This window comes from Saccopteryx leptura, chromosome 2, assembly GCF_036850995.1.
Source record: "Saccopteryx leptura isolate mSacLep1 chromosome 2, mSacLep1_pri_phased_curated, whole genome shotgun sequence".
NCBI classification, from domain to species: Eukaryota; Metazoa; Chordata; class Mammalia; order Chiroptera; family Emballonuridae; genus Saccopteryx; species Saccopteryx leptura.
In genome coordinates this window covers 97,420,409-97,437,799 of record NC_089504.1, presented here as the reverse complement: position 1 = coordinate 97,437,799, position 17,391 = coordinate 97,420,409, and the positions used below count along the sequence as shown (strand labels likewise).

The 17,391-nt window shown below is 39.3% G+C and overlaps 1 protein-coding gene and 1 pseudogene across 5 annotated transcripts in view; one reads left to right on the top strand and one right to left on the bottom strand.

The window, feature by feature from the left end:
• Positions 1-17,391, bottom strand: part of CENPP (centromere protein P) — a 249,256-nt gene that overhangs the window by 200,324 nt on the left and 31,541 nt on the right. For all 5 annotated transcript variants that reach the window (XM_066368376.1, XM_066368377.1, XM_066368374.1 and 2 more), the window contains exon 5: positions 5,249-5,345. In XM_066368376.1, coding sequence (XP_066224473.1) covers positions 5,249-5,345 — 97 coding nt within the window. The remainder of the gene's footprint in view (positions 1-5,248; positions 5,346-17,391) is intronic.
• On the top strand, positions 17,008-17,349 carry LOC136393061 (uncharacterized protein C4orf46 homolog pseudogene; annotated as a pseudogene).

The window sequence follows — 17,391 nt, the reverse complement described above, 5'->3', positions numbered from 1 at the left end:
ACATGGCGACGCCCCGGAGGGGCAGAGCATCGCCCCCTGGTGGGCAGAGCGTTGCCCCATGGTGGGCGTGCCAGGTGGATCCCGGTCGGGCGCATGCGGGAGTCTGTCTGACTGTCTCTCCCTGTTTCCAGCTTCAGAAAAAAAAAAAAAAAAAAAAAAGGAGAGAGAGGGTGAGAAGCATCAACTTGTAGCTGCTTCCACTTTAGTTGTGCACTGATTGCTTCTTGTACGTGCCTTGGTCAAGGCTGAGCCAGTGTCCCCTTGCCTCACGCCAGCAACCTTGGGCTCAAGGTGGCAAGCTTTGGGATCGTGTAAACAATTCCCTGCTCAAACCAGTGACCCCCTGCTGATGAGCCATGCTCAGAGCTGGAGACCTTGGAGCTTCAAACCAGAGACCTCAGCATTCTAAGTAGATGCTTTATCCACTGTGCCACCACCGGTCAGGCCTGTGATCTCTTAAGGCCATAATAGTGACCCCACAGCACTTATTTACTCATTCATTTATTTTATTTCAGTAACTGGTAATCGTGATTGTACTTTGTCATTATTTTGTGTGCATGACTCATTTCTGTATGAAAAATGAGTCCATTTCTGTATGAAAAATGAAATACATGAATATTCCCTTTATACTTTCAAAGTGCCGAGCATAATAGTGAGCACATTTGAACTGAATATACAATAAACGGTACAAAATAAAATCCATTTAAACAGAAGGGCTCTGTTGTATTTGAAAAAATAATCTTTAAACTATCATAATCTTGAATAAATAAATGGAAATAAATTGTAACGTTATCTGGAAAAATAAAGTTAATAAGGAGTGCTGAGTGGTGGGATCAAAACTGGAAAAAATAGAGGAGAGTTCTCTCATATTTTCAGATGTCAGAAAAATAATGTATCTGTATGTTCTTAATATAATTAAACTTAAAGAGAAGAAAAAAATCAAAAGTAACTCAAATTTTAGAGGATTCAAAAGCCAGTGGTTTAGATAAAATAGGAAAGAGCACTGGTAAAAACTCTGAGTTATAAAATATCACTAAAAAATAATTTTGGGACTTCTAGGTAAAAGAAATGACCTGAGTACCTGACAACTATACACACACACACACACACACACACACACACACACACACCCTTAAGTTACAAATGAAATAATGAGAGAAAAAATATGCTGATTTCATTATCTTAAATAGATAATTGCTTCATTCTTGACACTGATCATTACAGGCTTAAAATTAAAGATATTTTACTCTTACCAACATTCCTGAAAGAAACTAATGTCATGCATAAATGGAAAGACCTCCTATGTCCATGGACTGAGGAGTGAATAGTTAATATGTTGTGTTACCCAAAGCAATCGGCAGATTCAATGCAATCCCTTTCAAAGTCCCAATGACATGTTTTGAAGGAATGGAAACACCATCCCCTTAAATTCATACAGGATCTCAAAAAACTCCAAATAGCCAAAACAAATTTGAAAAGAAAAAAACTGAAAAAACATTCTACAATATAAAGCTATACTAATCAATAGTGTGCTACTGGAATAAAAGCATACACAGGGAACAATGGAATGTAATAGCCCAAAAAGGAAACTTTGCATATACGGTCAAATGATTTTCTTTTTTTTTTTTTTTTTTTGTATTTTTCTGAAGCTGGAAACGGGGAGAGACAGTCAGACAGACTCCCGCATGCACCCGACCGGGATCCACTCGGCACGCCCACCAGGGGCGATGCTCTGCCCCTCCGGGGGGTCACTCTGCTGCGACCAGAGCCACTCTAGCGCCTGGGGCAGCGGCCAAGGAGCCATCCCCAGCACCCGGGCCATCTTTGCTCCAATGGAGCCTTGGCTGCGGGAGGGGAAGAGAGAGACAGAGAGGAAGGAAGGGGGGTGGGGTGGGGAAGCAAATGGGCGCTTCTCCTATGTGCCCTGGCCGGGAATCGAACCTGGGTCCCCCGCACGCCAGGCCGACGCTCTACCGCTGAGCCAACCAGCCAGGGCCGTCAAATGATTTTCAACAAAGGTGCCAAGACCATTCAATATGGAAAGAACAGTATTTTCCACAAGCAGTGCTGGAAAACTGAATATGCACATGAAAAAGAATAAAGCTGGATCCTTAGCTTGTAAATTAGGTTAAACACCTAAACTTAAGAGCTAAACCATAAAACTCTTAGGGGAAAAAAGTCTTTATAGCATTAAATCTGGAAGTGATTTTTGAATATAGCATCAAAAAATACAGGCAGCAAAATAAATAAGTAAATAAATAAATAACTAGACTTCATCAAAAATAAAAACTTTTGTGCAACAAAAATCACTTATCAAGAGAATGAAAATACAATCCAGGGCATGGGAGAAAATATTTACAATTATGTATCAGATAAGGAATCACTACCTAGAACATATGAAAAGCTCCTACAACTCACCAATAAAAACTCAAAACAATTTGATTCAACACACAAATGCCTTGCAAAGATATTTCTATAAAGAAAACATGCAAGCCCTGGCCAGTTGCCTCAGAGGTAGAGCATCGGCCTGGCGTGCAGGAGTCCCGGGTTCGATTCCCGGCCAGGGCACACAGGAGAAGCACCCATCTGCTTCTCCACCCCTCACCCTCTCCTTCCTCTCTGTCTTTCTCTTCCTCTCCTGCAGCCAAGGCTCCATTGGAGCAAAGTTGGCCTGGGCGCTGAGGATGGTTCTATAGCCTCTGCCTCAGGCGCTAGAATGGCTCTGGTTGCAACAGAGCAACACCCCAGATGGGCAGAGCGTCACCCCCTGGTGGGCATGCCGGGTGGATCCTGGTCGGGCGCATGCGGGAGTCTGTCTGACTGCCTCACCGTTTCCAACTTCAGAAAAATACAAAAAAAATAAAATAAAATAAAAAATAAGAAAACATACAAGTAACTCAAAAGCACAGGAAAAGATAGATGCTGAACACCACTGATCATTAAGAAAATGCAAAAAATACATAGTGAGAATACCTCTTCACATCCATTAGGTTGGCTATACCAAAACAGACAAACACCAACCACCCAACGTAACATGGATTTGGAGAAATTGGAAGCCTGTATACTGCTTTGGAATAAAGTGGCATAGCTGCTATGGAAAAAAATATGCACTTCTTCAAAAAATTAAACAGACTTACCATACAATCCAGCAATTCAGCTTACAGGTTACACTTAAGAGAACTGAAAGCAGGCACTTGAACTGATACAACAGATACTGTACACCATTCTTCACAGATACATTATTCACAACAGCCAAAAGGTGGAAACAACCCAAAGAACCCACCAAGTGTCCATCAACAGATGAAAGGATGAACAAGATGCGATGAATACATAAAATTGAATATTCAGCCTTAAAAAGTAATAAGCCTGACCAGGCGGTGGCGCAGTGGATAGTGTCAGAATGGGATGTGGAAGACCCAGGTTCGAGACCCCGTGGTCGCCAGCTTGAGCGCGGGCTCATCTGGTTTGAGCAAATGCTCACCAGCTTAAGCCCAAGGTCGCTGGCTCGAGCAAGGGGTTACTCGGTCTGCTGAAGGCCCATGGTCAAGGCACATATGAGAGAGCAATCAATGAACAACTAAGGTGTTGCAATGCGCAACAAAAAACTAATGATTGATGCTTCTCATCTCTTCGTTCCTGTCTGTCTGTCCCTGTCTATCCCTCTCTCTGACGCTCTCTCTCTGTCTCTGTAAAAAAATAAAAAAATTTAAAAAAATTTAAAAAAGTAATGCTACATATAACATAGATGAACCTTGAAGATATTATGCTATGTGAAATAAGCCAGGCAAAAGAAATAAATTTTACAATTCTGCTTAAATGAGGTAACTAGAGTAGTTAAATTCATAGAAACACAAGAAAGAATGGTGATTCCCAGGAGCAGGTGAGAGAAGGAACTGGCCAGTTTCTGTTTAATGGGGACAGAATTTTAGTTTGAAATGTTGAAGAAATTCTGAAACTAGATATGATGATGGTTACACAACAATGTGACTATCTTCATTCTAGTAATCTTATCACCAGCAAACACGAGTTCATAGAAGTGTTCTACCCTCAATAGGAAAAACACACCAATTATACTTCTACACCTGCCTTGAAAGCACCTGGAGGCGAACTGAATTTGGAAATGGGACTAGCACTCACATTTCCCACAACCATTCCAATGTATAAGTGCACAACCATATTACATGATTCATAACTGTAACTCCTCAATCATTTGTGAAGGAGGACTAATTAATTGTTCTGGTGCAAAGAGCACCCGCAAATAAACAACATAATCATGAGATCTCAAAGGTATCACAGTACAAGTATAGGCATAGGACAGGATCTGGCAGGTTTCATTTTAAAGAAAACCCTATGACTGACAGACTTGATTAGCTCAACCAAATTGAATACAAATAATAATGATAATAATGATAAAAATAATAGAATCCAAAATAAAGGAGAGTTAATACCAGATAGAAAATAATAGTCATGATCCAGTTAGGCTTTAGGGAAAACTGAACCTTGAGATATTATTTATGTTGACTCTTTCTGAACTGGTTTTTATTTAAATCACTATTGTCAAAACTCTGATGCCATCCAACTAAGCAGGATCTGGGGGATTACAATGCAGCCAAATATAATTTTAGTTATGCCAGAAAACAAGAGATGAAAGGAGTCTTTGAATGTATCGGTATCAGACTTAAGAAGCATTACTTTATAAGAATCAGACTTACACTTCTTTCAAGATATTCCATCATGTAAGATTCACTGATGTCACCTGAAACCTCTGTAATGTTATTAACCAATGTCACCACAGTATAGTCAATTTTTTTTTTAAAAAGCCTTTGAGCCTGACCTGTGGTGGCGCAGTGGATAAAGCGTCGACCTGGAAATGCTGAGGTCACCGGTTCGGAACCCTGGGCTTGCCTGGTCAAGGCACATATGGGAGTTGATGCTTCCAGCTCCTTCCCCGTCTCTCTCTCTCTCTCTCTCTCTCTCTCTCCCTCTCCCTCCCTCCCTCCCTCTCTCTTTCCTCTCTAAAATGAATTAAATAAATAAATAAATAAATAAACCTTAAAAAAAAAAAAAAAGCCTTTGATTTATACAAAAGCATTGCTCCTCCATTTATTCCAAATAACTGAAAATTTCAAAAGTCAATTAACCACATTTTGCTTAAAAACTTTTAGGAAAGAATGTTATATTAAATCCCCAAATTAAGACAAGCTTGAGTTTTTCATATATGTTTAAATTTAAAAAATTTAGACCCTACCTTGAAATGCTTAAATGTGCGCTTACGATATTCACACCATTTCACAAAAGAGTGTAGACTTTGGAAAAACATAAGTAGATCTCTTCTTTCTTGTGCTCTGTAAGAATAAAAATTTCTATGATTAATAAATATTATTAAATGAGAGGTCCAATCTAGCTTTACTCCTTAATATTGCTTTTTTTGTATATCCTCTGCTAGAGCTAAAAAAATTTATTTGATATATTTCTACATACTAAACTACTCACTTTTGAGCATGTGCTTATATGATTGCTAATGCTACTTTCCCAGCCTGGAATGCCCTTTCCCCATCTCCAAATGTTTAAATCCTACCCATCTTTCAAGGCACCATTCAAAGGCCACATTCTCATTGAAATTTTATTTGATAACTGTAGTATAATAAAGAATATATCTTGTCTTTAATACCAAATTGCTGGCACAGAGCTTCAAAATCACTTAAAATTCCTGAGTGACAAGAGTGCCTTTGTTATGTTAATAGTGACTCAAGGTGACCCCCTGAACAGCCTCAGGACAGGGGCAAGACACCAAAAAGACCAACCACTTAAAGAGATTGGAACTTTGGACCAACCAGGCCTCTAGGGAGGAGAGAGTGGGTAGGAGGAGCTCAATCATATGGGCAATCATTTAATCCCAATGCTAACATAAGAACACCAATAAAAAACCTGGACAACAAAGCTCAGAAGAAAGCTCAGAGGATGGTGAACACATGAATTAGCTGGGAGATAAATGTACATGAATTCCATGAGAAAAGACACAAAGGTCAATGTTCCTCCTGCTCACACCCCAGTCCCACCCCAAACCATGGCTATTCATTGCTTCCATCAGGCTGTTTCTAGGTTGTAGGCTGTATAATAAAACTACAATTTTTAGTATAGCATTTTCAGTGAGTTCTCTTGTGTCTTAGCATATTATCAAATCTGAGGAGTGATGGGAATGCCCAAATTATTGTTAAGTAGGACAGACATGCAGGTGGCCCATGAGACCTGTGGCTGGCATATGAAGTAGAGCAGTCTTGTGGAAGATTTTGCCCTTAACCTTTGGGTCTGTGCTAAATCCGGGTGGTATCAGTGTTGAATTGAATTAAAGGACACCCAGCTGGTGTCAGAAAATTATTGTCTGAAGAATGACCTTACCACCACACCACACCCAATTCCAGAATCACTAGAAATAATTTCATTTCTATGCCTATGAGTTCCTATAGAATTCATCTTAATTCTCTTAATACTATATGTATTGTTATATTGACACCCACAAACACAGCAACTTATAGGCAAGATGTACATACTCATTTAATCATTAATTAATTAATGTAGGAGTCAAGTTCCCATTCTAATCATAATGGATTTAAAAACACATTACTCCCAAAGATTAATTATAATTTAGAACAACTGACATACACATAAAGCAAATATTGAAAGACTGAAATGCGGAAAGAAGGCGGCAGAATGGGTTGAGGCTTCAGGAATTAGAAGAGACCCAGGTGTTCAGCTCCGTGGGGTTTATTTTTGCCTCCTGTATATCCCAAATAAACACTAGAGGAGATGCAACCCAGAACAGTCATAGGATAGAGTTTAAAAAAAAAAAAGGGTCCTGGGAAATGCTACTACCCTCTAGGCAGCAGAGGTCATGTAAGATGAGAAGAGAGAGAACATGGTCTGGTGATGATTTTTTTGACTTGACACCAAAATAGGCAACAAAAGCAAAATAAATAAAGAACTACATCAAACTATAAGCTTTTACAGAGCAAACAAAACCATCAACAGAATAAAAAGGTAACCTATCAAATGGAAGAAAATATTTGCAAAGCATGAATCTGACAGGGGTTAATATCCAGAATATATAAAGAACTCATACAATACAATAGCAAAAATGAAACTATTAGATTAAAATATGGGCAGAGCATCTATTTTTTTTTTCCTGAAGTTGGAAAAGGGGAGGCAGTCAGACAGACTCCCGCATGCGCCCGACTGGGATCCATCCGGCACGCCCACCAGGGGGCGATGCTCTGCCCATCTGGGGCGTTGCTCTGTTGCAACCAGAGCCATTCTAGCGCCTGAGGCAGAGGCCACAGAGCCATCCTCTGCGCTGGGGCCAACTTTGCTGCAATGGAGCCTTGGCTGCCGGAGAGGAAGAGAGAGACAGAGAGGAAGGAGAGGGGGAGGGGTGGAAAAGCAGATGGGAACTTCTCCTGTGTGCCCTGGCCGGGAATCGAAACTGGGACTCCTGCATGCCAGGCCGACACTCTACCACTGAGCCAACCGGCCAGGGCCAGAGCATCTAAATAAACACTTTTCCAAAGAAGACACATAGATTAACCACAGGTACATAAAAAGGTGCTCAACATCACTAAACAGGGAAATGCAATCCAAAACTACCATGAAATAGCACCACACACATGTCAGAATGGCTGCTGTCAAAGAGACAAGAAATTACAAGTGTTGACAAGAATGTGGATAAAAGGGAAACCTTGAGCACTGTTGATGGTAATGTATAATAAATTGGTAGACTTATATGAAAACTGTATGGAGTTTCCTCAAAAAATTACAACTACAAATACTATATGAGCCACCAATTCCACTTCTACGTATTTGCCTGAAAGACACAAAAATACTAACTTTAAAATATATATGGGCCCTGCACAGGTTGCTCAGTGGATAGAATATTGTCCTGACACAGAGGTTGGGGGTTTGATCCTGGTCAGGGCACATATGAGAAGCAACCAATAAGTACATAACTAAGTGGGATGAGTCTCTCGCTCTCCTTCTCTTCCTCCCTCTCACAAATCAATGGGGAAAATAAATAAATAAATAAATAAATAAATAAATAAATAAATAAATAAAAGGCTTTATGCACCCCCATACTCAGTGCAGCATGATTTACTATATCAAAGACACAGAAACTAGTCCACCAATGATTGAATGAATAATGACAATGTGGTGTGTGCACACATGCATGATGGTACATTATTCAACCATAATAAAGGAAGTCCTGCTATTTCTAACATGAATGGATATTAGGGCATCATGAAATAAGTCATACAGAGAAAGACGAATACCATATGATCTCACTTGTATCTTAATTCTTAAAAAAAAAAAGAAAAAAACACAATACAAACTGAAATCCACAAGTACCAAAATGTACACACTTTGAGTTATAAAATAAGTAAGTCACAGGGGTGTAATGTACAGCACGGTCACTAGAGTTAATAATACATATTGTATGTCTGAGAGTTGTTATTGTATGTTGAAAGTTCTCATCAGAAGAAAAACTGAAACTATGTGTAGTCATTGATGTCAACCATACTTACTGTGGTGATCACTTCACAATATATACAAATGCTGAATCATTATGTTGCACACCTGAAACTAATATATGTCAACTATATCCAATTTAAAAAAAAACCATTGTTCAAAATCAAGCAATTTAGTCTACTAATGTAATGTTTATAAGTATCTTTTGTGAATTCTTACTTAATAGCAAACATTTACAAAAATTAAGCAATAAAATTTTTGATGCAGTTAAAAAAACATGGGAGGAGAGGCCCATGCAGAACAAAATCCCAAGGCCTAAGACAAGCTGAGGCCCTCTGCCTCCCATTTGGGCAAGTGGCACTGCTAGCAATAAGCAAGTGTCAGGAAAAACACAGTGCCCTCTCTTCCTGAACAAATGCTGAGGCTGGGAGACTGTGGAAGGAAGCTTTATAGGCTACCCCTACCCCTGACACAAAGCAAACTTGAGAAAGAGGGCATGCCATTCCCACTTCCCACTAGAATGGCTCCTGCAAACACAGTAGGATGCTTTGTCAACTTTTCACATCCTACACTAAGCGATCCCAAGCAGGGAGAAATAGAAAGGAGGAACCTGGAGAGAGGTAGCCTTTACATTTGTGTATGAAAGTCCTGAGATCACCACCAAATGCGCCACAAACAAATCTGACCAGAAACATTAAAACAAAAAATAATGAGAAGTGAACTATGATGTAGAATATCTCCCATAATTCACATTGGCCTCAAGGCTGTGTACAGGAGAGATAAACCAGGATAGCACAGTTAAACTATAGCCCGTAAAAGTGAGCCATGATGTGCTTTAGAATAAAAGTATGTTGACAAGAACAAATGCAAAATTGGCAAAATAGACTAGTGGGGCTATCCTTGCCCAGAAACACTGAAAACCACTGCAATATATGTCAGAATCACACTTAGTGGAATTTAGGAAGATAATAACACATTTACAGCAACCAACCAAACAATTAACCAGGAGGAGGACCACTAAACAGGGGCGGAAAGTTTTGCAGTGCTTTGGTTTATGTTAACTACACCCCCAACCTGCATAGAGTGGCGGTTTTGAAGATGTTCCCACATCTCATTTTCCAGGTGTGGGAACATTGTACTAACCACAACAAAGTGGATCTTGTTCCCAAATGAATTGTTTGTTTTGATGTCTATGTGGAGCCCTGAGGATTAATGAAAGGAGCATGGCTATTTTTCACCTAACTCATAACTTTCTTGGAGTAAAGACAATACTGCAGAGGACATTTCTCAAAGACTTTGACAAGTCTCTTGCCTAGGGCAAAATAACTGTTAAGGCAAACAACAGACATGCAAAAGCCAAGGAAGAAAAAGGTGCAGAGTGAGAACCTTTAGAGAATAAGGAATTTGAAAAAAGTATATCAAGAAACTAGCTAGAAAGCCACGTGAATGTCTAGGGCAGGTGAATGCTAAAAAATACCTAAAAAGACAATAAGCTTTCACCTCTGGCTGATCTTTAGACTAATGGCAGACAGGGAGTGAAGGCTGAGGCAGAACTATGAAGCCTTGCTGAGTGCTGAAGTAAGTAAAGTGCCCCAATACAAAGCCCAAATAGACCTGTGGTGGCACAGTGGATCAAGTGTTGACCTGGAATGCTGAGGTTGCCATTTCGAAACTCTGGGCTTATTGGGTGAAGGCACAAATGAGAAGCAACTATGATTTGATGATTACTGCTCCTTACTCCCCCTTTCTCGCTCTCTTTCTCTCTCTCTCTCTCTCCTCTCTTTAAAAATCAGTAAATAAAATCTCTTTTTTTTTTAGCAAGAGAGAAAGAGATAAAAAGGTGGAGAGAGATGAGAAGCATCAACTTGTAGTTGCACCACTTTTACTTGTTTATTGATTGCTTTCTCATATATATCTTGACTGGGGGGTTCCAGCCAAGCCAGTGACCCCTTGCTCAACCCAGCAACCTTGGGCCTCAAGGCAGCAACCTCTGGGCTCAAGCCAGTTACCATAGGATCATGTGTACGATCCCACACTCAAGCTGGCAATCCTGTGCTCAAGCCAGTGGTCTTGGGGTTTCAAACCTGGGACTTCAGCATCCCAGGTCGACACTCTAGCCACTGTGCTACCACCGGTCAGGCAATAAATAAAATCTTAAAAACAAACAAACAAACAAAAAAGGCCAAAATGCCAAACCCTGGAGATAATATATTTTTCTTTTATTTCCTTTTGGTACATTACAATATTCAAAATGTACTCAACAACAACAAAACATAAGCAAGCAAAAAATACAGTGTGTCTGTAAAGCCATGGTGCACTTTTGACTGGTCACAGGAAAGTAACAAAAGACGATAGGAATGTGAAATCTGCACCAAATAAAAGGAAAACTCTCCCAGTTTCAACCTATTCAGTGCAGTTTGATGTGGGCTCACACGCAGATTTTTTAGGGCTCCTTAGGTAGCTATCCCGTATAGCCTCTACAGACTCATCACTGACTGATGGCCTACCAGAACGGGGTTTCTCCACCAAACTGCTGGTTCCTTCAACTGCTCATCCCACCGAGTAATGTTATTCCTATGTGGTGGTGCTTCGTTATAAATGCGCCAATATTCACGTTGCACTTTGGTCATGGATTCGAATTTAGCAAGCGACAGAACACACTGAAATTTCCTCTGTACTGTCCACATCTCAACTGGCATGGCCATGGGCTGCTCCGCTGTATAGACGGTGTTACATCATCATTTGCGCATGCGCACATGCTGCCACATCATCCTACAGAAACTGGGAGGGTTTTCCTTTTATTTGGTGCAGATTTCTATCGTCTTTTGTTGCTTTCCTGTGACCAGTCAAAAGTGCACCATGACTTTACGGACATACTGTATATATAATGGCTCAACTACAGGGAAAAAAAAATAGAAACTGTCCTTAAGGAAACACAGAGTGGAATTATTAGACAAAAATGATAAATCAACATATCCTAAATAAGTAAAGAGAACTCAAGGAAACCAAGAGAACAACATATACAACAAACAGAGAATACCAGTAAGAGACAAATTATAAAAAGAAAATAAATATAAATTTTAGAACCAAAAAGTACAAAAACAAAAATAAAAAAGTTATTTAAAAGGCTTCAATAGTAGATTTGAACAGGCTGAACAATCAGCAAAACTGAATATAGGTAAAGTGAAATTATCTACTTTAAGTGAAAGGAAAAAAGATAATGAGAAAGAAAGTGGACCCTAAAAAACATGTGGGACACCATCTAAAATACCAACATGCACATAATGGGAGTCCCAGATAAAGAGCTGAGAGAAGGGAGCTAAAAGTGTATCTCAAGAAATAATGGTCAGCTCCTCCCAAATTTGATGAAAAAATTATACAAGTCTAAGAAGCTCACAGACTATTACAAATAAAAACTCAGAGATCCATACCAAGACACACACTCAAACTGTCAAAAAGCAAAGAAAGAATTCTTAAGAGTGATGAGAGAAGTAACTCAATACAAAAGAAATCACCAGTAAGACTAAGAGCTGATCTGCCTTCAAAAACAGAGGTCAGGCCCTGGCCGGTTGGCTCAGTGGTAGAGCGTCGGCCTGGCGTGCGGGAGTCCCAGGTTGGATTCCCGGCCAGGGCACACAGGAGAAGTGCCCATCTGCTTCTCCACTCCTCCCCCTCTCCTTCCTCTCTGTCTCTCTCTTCCCCTCCCGCAGCCAAGGCTCCATTGGAGCAGCGTTTGCCCGGGCGCTGAGGATGGCTCTGTGGCCTCTGCCCCAGGCGCTAGAATGGCTCTGACTGCGGCAGAGCAACGCCCAAGATGGGCAGAGCATCACCCCCTGGTGGGTGTGCCGGGTGGATCCTGGTCGGGCGCATGCGGGAGTCTGTCTGACTGCCTCCTTGTTTCCAACTTCAGAGAAATACAAACAAACAAACAAACAAACAAAAAACAGAGGTCAGAAGATAATGGGATGACATTTAATGTGCTAAGGAAAAAGTCAAACAATAATTCTGAATTGTTTCTGGCAAAACTATACTTCAATAATGAAGGAGAAATCAAGATATTCCCTAATATTAAAAAGCTGAGAGCCTGACCTGTGGTGGCGCAGTGGATAAAGTGTTGACCTGGAACGCTGAGGTTGCCGGTTTAAAACCCTAGGCTTACCCGGTCAAGGCACATATGGGAGTTGATGCTTCCTGCTCCTCCCCCCTTCTCTCTCTCTTCTCTAAAATGAATAAATAAATTAAAAATTAAAAAAAAAAGCTGAGAGAATTTATTACTAAAACACTCAACCTACAATAAATGCTAAAGGGAATACCCTCAGGCTAAAATGAAAGAATATTGGACAATAACTCAAAAAAAAACACAGGTTACATAGATAGATAACAAAGACAGTATTATTGCATTTTTTGTTTACAACCCCTCCTTTTTCTTATATAAGAGACAAATGAATCAAGTAATAATTGCAAATTCATATTAATGGGTATACTATGCATAAAGATATAATCTGTAATAACAATATAAAAGGAGGAACAGAAATATAAGGAAACACTTTTTGCATATTAGTAAAGCAAAGCTGATATTAATTCAAAATAGTTTGTTAAAAGTTTAAGACATTTATTGTAGTACTCAAGGTAGTCACTATGAAATGACCAAAAAAATTAAACAGATAAATGAGAAGGGAATCAAAATGGTACACTACAAAAATCAATTAAACATTAAAGAAGACAGTTATAAAGAAATAATAAAAAGACATGACATATAGAAAACAAATAGCAAAATGACAGAAGTAAATACTTCCTTATAGTAATTACTTTAAACTGTAGATGGATTAAATTCTCCAACAAAAAGGCCAATCAGAAAAACAAGTTTTTTTCAAATGATCCATCCATATGCTATCTATAAGAAATTCACTTTAGAGGTAAAAAATGAGGCTTGAAAAAGATGTCATGCAAATAGTAACCAGAATAGAGCTGGGGTGGCTTTATTATCACTAGACAAACTAGGCATTTAGTTAAATATTGTTATTAGACAGACAAAAGTAAAGATTAGAAGAGGAAGCGTGGGGGAAGGTAGAAGAGAGAGAAATGGTGATGGAAGGAGCCTGACTTGGGGTGGTGAACGCATAGTGCAATGTACAGATGGTGTATTCTGGAGCTGTACACCTGAGATCTATGTCATTTTGTTAATATCAAACCCAATAAATCCAATTAAAAAAATTTAAAAACTCTTATAGTATCAAAAACTTTGTTCTAGGAGACAAAAAATTACATTTATATTGATAAAAGGGTCAACTCACCAAAAAGCTATTAATAATAGGGTCAATTCATCAAGAGATAACACATATAAACCTAACAAAGAATCTGAAAATATATTAAGTATAATTTGACAGAATTAAAGAGAGAAATAAACAAGTCAGCAGTAACAGCTGGACACTTCAGTACTCCACATTTAATAATGGATAGAACTAGACAAAAGGTCTGTAAAGAAATAGAGGATATAAACACTACAAACGATTGTACCCAACAGACATATACAAAACATGCTACCCAACAGCAGAATATATATCATTCTTAAGTGCACATAAAGAATTTGAATGGTGACATAAGAGAAATGGTCACATGAGATATCCCTCGAAGTTTCAACATTTTGAACAGCTATAACGTAACAATTCCCTGCTCAACCTACAAACACACCAGAAATCTGCACGTTGAAGCATCTAAAGGTGAGCAAGTGGGAAAAAACGGGGGAGGCATGAAGGGAGGACTGAGACAACCCATGAATGCAGCCCTGCAGCTGGGAGCTCATGGCAGGGCTCAGCCCAAAGAGGGGAGAAATCAAGTTGTGACTGGCACTCCATTCAGCCAGGAGGAACAAAGAGATTCAGTGCACATTCCCACAGGAGTTAGCAGTGCAAGCTGCAGCTGAACCAGGGACCTGGGCAAGGACACAGCACAGGCAGCATTCCAGATAGAGAAACAAAGGCACAGAGCTCTGCCGTCCTGAAGCATCCCAGATTTCCTCTTCTGTCAAACTTGGTGTTGGGTTGTATAGCAACTTATCTGCAATCTGATAACTGTTACTACAGAATCACATCTTTCCCTGACAATAAGGTACACTCTTGACAGGTCCCAGGATGACAGCACAAGGGGGACCCCTGAAGTCTGGAAGGGAAAAACAAAGAAATTGGCCAGTTCTCCTGGGCTTACAATTGCAACTATACTGAACACAGCTTCTGGCTGTGGGGATGCACTGGGATTTCACAAAGCTAAAAAAATCTTGTGATTCAGCACCACCTACTGAATAAAAATGGAAATACCTCATCAAATTTAACTGCTACTGCCTGGCCTGTGGTGGCACAGTAGATAGAGCATTGATCTGGAACACTGAGGTTGCTGGTTCAAAACCCTGGGCTTGCCTGGTCAATGCACATACGACAAGCCATCAGTGAACAAGTAAAGTGAAGCAACTATGAGTGATGCATCTCGTTCCTTCTCTCTCTCTTTCTCCTGTCTCTGTAAAATCAATAAATAAAAATTTTAAATATATATATTTTAAGAATAAATAAAATAAACTGCTAGAGAACTGCCACTCATATGTAAATGCTTAGAGAAGGAATCTACCAAATACCATGTATAACTAAAGTACTGAGGCAGCTCAGAAGGAAAATGAATCACCAGAAAACATACTTAAAGACATGGAAATAGATGATATAAATGCCAAAGAATTCAAGATTGCAGTTCTGATAATAACAAGACGTGAGAAAATATAAATAGGCATTTAATAAGCTCAAAGAACAAATCAAGGAACAGAATGAATACTTTACCAAAAACACTGAAACTTTAAAAAAGAGCTAAACAGATAATTCTGGATATGAAGAACTCAATAAAAAAGTTCATGAGTGAACTAGGAAACATAAGAAACAAAGCAGCCCAAATGGAGGAAAGAATTACTAATACAGAAGACAAAAACCTAGAAAATATTGGGAGGAAGACACACTTGAGCATTAAAAAAAAAATGAAAGGATTCTGTGAGAACTATCTGACTCCATCAGAAAGAGCAAAATAACAAGAGGCATACCAGAAGAGGAGGGAAGGCGATGAAAAGCCTATTCAAACAAATAGTGGATGACAACTTCCCAAGCCTATGTAAAGAACTAAAACCTTGAATCCAAGAAGCAAACAGAACTCCTAGTTACCTCAATCCAAAGAGGACTTCTTCAAGGCACAATGTATATTAAAACTGTCAAAAATTAATGGCAAAGAAAGAATTCTCAAGGCAGCCAGAGAAAAGGAAAAAACTTATAAAAAAAACCCCATTAGGTTATTATTGAACTTTATAGCAGAAACTCTATAAGCTAGAAGAGAGTGGAACCAAATATTCAAATCACTGAAACAGAAGAATTACCAGGCAAGAATATATTAAAGTTATCCTATAAATATGAAGGAGAAATAAAGACTTTTTCTCCCAGACATACAAAATCTGAGGAAATTTATCACCAGAAGACTCCAACTGCAGGAAGTACTCAAGGGGGTTATTCTACCTGAAATAAAGAACAAAATATCACAGAACTACAAGTAAGATCACCAACAAACTTAGAGCATAAATAGGGATAATTTGTGACAACAAAAACATATAAGGAAAGAGAGTAAAGATCTGAATTTGCAAAGAAGGATGGAGATCACATGCATTCAAAAGTAGAAGGACTACTGTATATATGAAACTGACTTTTGCATAAAACTAATAATAATCACACAAACATAAAGTACAAACTGAGAAACATAGCTTTAAAAAAAGGAAACATAGGAAAAAATTATGGAATACTACCAAGCAAAAACATGAAACATAAAGACAAAGAAAAATAACCAACAGTAGAGCACTACCAGAAAAAAAAGATAAAATGGCTATAGGAGATATTCACACATCAATAATCACCCTAAATATAAATGGACTTCATTTACCAATAAAAATGCATAAAATAACAGACTGGGATCAAAAAACAAAACCCAGCCTTACCTGTGGTGGCACAGTAGATAGAAAGAAAGGCAGAGAGAGACAGAGAGACAGAAACATTGATCTATTGTTGTATGTGCCCTGACCAGGGATTGGCAGAAATCTTTGCATATCAGGACAAAGCTCTTAACTGAGCGATACCACCAGAGCACAAAGATAGCATTTAAAACAAGAAAAAAAGCAGTTCAGTACCTACAAGGGAGCTCCCAAAAGACATCCAGCTGATTTCTCTACAGAAACTTTGCAGGCCGGAAAGGATTAGCAAGAAATATTCAAAGTGACGAATACTTCTTACAATATTGTAGGAATATTTTCTACAATCAAGATTACTTGACCCATCAAGACTATCATTTAGAATCAGAGGATACAAAAAGACAAGAAAAAACTAAAGGAGTTCATCACCACCAAACCAGTGTTACATGAAATGTTAAGGCGGGGTGTCAGTTCTGCTACGTTCTGATTCGGCTGTCCCGGTCCTCTTCATGGCAGACCCTGAGGAAGTGAGGGTTTCTGCGCAGCCCCCGCTGCTTCCCTCCTCTCTCTTGTCTTCAGACACCTCTTCCACATCTTCCCCCAGAGTCCCAGTGACTTTAGACTGGCCAGTTCTGAGAAGGAGCAGTGGCCGGACAATGGACCCACTGGAAGAGGGGGAGCTGCAGATTGGAGACCCAGCATTTTCAGTACCCAAACTTCTTGAAGTCACATCTGCAGTAGCAGCTCATGTGGAAGAACTTGCCTTCAAATACACAGAAAATGCACATTTCCTTATAACATGGCAGGACCTCTCGAAAGAAGGCTATGATTCTTTGAAGCCTAACAACTGATTTGACCGTGGAATAACTCATAATTTCTCATTTATAATATCT